General features: G+C 43.5%; 1 protein-coding gene across 1 annotated transcript in view; it reads left to right on the forward strand.

Annotated features, from left to right (window-relative positions):
• Positions 1–331: 331 nt before the first annotated feature.
• LOC106011654 (GATA zinc finger domain-containing protein 16-like) overlaps positions 332–2418 on the forward strand; it is a 17187-nt gene continuing 15100 nt past the window's right edge. The window contains exons 1-3 of the mRNA XM_013082053.2: positions 332–401; positions 984–1137; positions 2051–2186. Coding sequence (XP_012937507.2) covers positions 332–401; positions 984–1137; positions 2051–2186 — 360 coding nt within the window. The remainder of the gene's footprint in view (positions 402–983; positions 1138–2050; positions 2187–2418) is intronic.

Below are 2418 nucleotides of genomic sequence, written 5' to 3' on the forward strand. Positions count from 1 at the left end.
GTGAGGCAGCGGGAGGGAAAGAGAAAAAGCCGGAGAGTGGGAGAGGGAGAGACATTTTAGAGGGGAGTGAGAAGGAGAGATTTGACTTTTATTGATTTTATTGATTTGAAAAGCCTTTGGTCCATACATCCACACATTATAACATATGACTTGACAAATACATAAATTGGTGCAGCACATTAGATAAGCTTCATAAATTGGGCACGCACGCACACATGCACACACACATACACATACACACAAACAAACACACACACACATGCACACACAAGCGCTGGGGCATGCATGCATGCATACGTACATAGGTACATACGTACATACGTACGAGTACATGCCTACATTGAGAGGAAGAGAGAATGAAAGGGAGAAGAACAAGAGAGCGAGATGGAAGAGGAGAGGCAGTAAGCGACAGAGAGTGGAGAGAAAAATATAACAACTACAACAACAACAACTACAGCAACTACAAAAACTACAACAACAACAAAAAGTCTGGTATTATTTTGCTCCTATCTACGCCGTTTAGATCATTTGGGAGGAGGGTTTCAGACCCTGCCTGTTAGGGCCAATCCGGACTGAAAGGAATACATCATCGCAGACAAAAGGTCGTGATACTCAATAAAACTTTTCTCCTGTCCGGAATCGAATCCTGCGTGCTACAGCGGAATGCCTAAGACTATACCACAGACTCCAGTCATACGAACAAATAAACAAACAAACAAACGGTAACAGCATGCACCTTCTCCAGAGCGTGAGCTTGCCCTCACACAAGCAAAAAATGAACAAACAAACAAACAAACAAACAAACAAACTAACTAACTAACTAACTAACTAACTACCTACCTAACTAACAATTACCACATGCACCTTCTCCAGAGTGCCAGCAGGGCCTCACACACACAAACAAACAAGCAAACAAACAAACGAACTGACAAACTAACTAACTAACTAACTAACTAACTAATAATCACATTCACGTTCCCCAGAGTGTGAGCGCGGCGTCAAGCGCCATCACCCGTCCCAAGCGAACGTGTTCCAGGTGTTCACCAGAAAGAACTACCGGAAACAGTGGATAGACTACACATGTCCCGAGTATACCATCTTTGACCCCAGGCTCTGCGCATGTGTGGAAAGCCGGAGGTGAGATACATGCTGGGAAAAAGGGGCAGGTTTTTTCACCTCGTATATATTATATCGATTGATAATCATGTCTTATTACCAAATGAATTTGAAAATCTGCCATATTATCTCACAGCTCGTACTTCTCTCTGTCTCTGTCTCTGTCTCTGTCTGTCTCTGTGCCCCCCCCCCACCCCCATCTCTCTCTCTCTCCCTCTCTATCTCTCCCTCTCCCCCTCCCTCTCTCTCTCTCTCTCTCTCTCTCTCTCTCTCTCTCTCTCTCTCTCTCTCTCTCTCTCTCTCTCTCTCTAAGATACAAATACGACAGAATTTGATTGCTTGTAATTTATATTACTTTGTTAAAATAGATGTAAGCGTTTTTTGTGCCCCTATCAAATCAACTCGAACCATTTAGCTAGCGAACTCCCACCGTGTTTATCAGGCCCAACCCAGTCACAGGGATACAACATCCAAGCAGAAAGACCGTCGAAGCACTCGATAAAAATTCTCCTCACACAGGAATCAAATATCAATTGGTCACTTTTTGAGCACAAGGGGAATATCCCGAAAAATGCTGTTCGGGAAAATCGAGTAAAGTTTTTGCCTCTATTTCAGTTTCTTTGACAGTCAAGGAGAATTTTCTCCATAGCAAAACAAATATACACACCAATGAAACCAAAGTTGGTGTAGGTCAAGATTTCTGGAAACACACGAACTCTGGGTTAGCCCGTTTGTCCATAAAAGTGATCAATTCAGGTTTTCTGGGTGAGACAGTGAAGTGCCTAACTGCTACATCAGAGATCCGGGTATATTATATGATATTACTTCACATGCATACAGAGAGATCATAGATGATACATGTATATTACCAACGTGATCCGAATCTTGATAAACACAAGCAGTCTTCTGTAAACCATTTACGATACTTTCTTAGGTCGGAACCCCATCGGCAACAAATGGACTCAACTGGCATGAACCCGGGCCGGGGTTCAGGAGGAAAAATGAACTCTAACCAAGGTCAAGGTCAGGGTTATGGCCAGGGTCAAGGACAAGGCCAGAAAATCCAGCCGGTGAGTAGTTCTGTACCTTTTTGTTGTGACCTTTCAAAACAATCCCTTGTGGGAATGTTGGGGAGTGTGTGTGTATGCGTGTGTGTGTGTGTGTGTGTGTGTGTGTGTGTGTGTGTTTGTTTGTGTTTATGTATGTTTGTGCGTGCGTGTGTTTGTGTGTGTATGTGGGTATGAGTGTTTGTAATTGTGTGTGGGTGTGCGTGTGTCTGTGTGCATGTTTCTCTCTCTCTAT

The sequence above is a fragment of the Aplysia californica genome, unplaced genomic scaffold, assembly GCF_000002075.1.
Source record: "Aplysia californica isolate F4 #8 unplaced genomic scaffold, AplCal3.0 scaffold00157, whole genome shotgun sequence".
In the NCBI taxonomy this organism is placed as follows: domain Eukaryota; kingdom Metazoa; phylum Mollusca; class Gastropoda; order Aplysiida; family Aplysiidae; genus Aplysia; species Aplysia californica.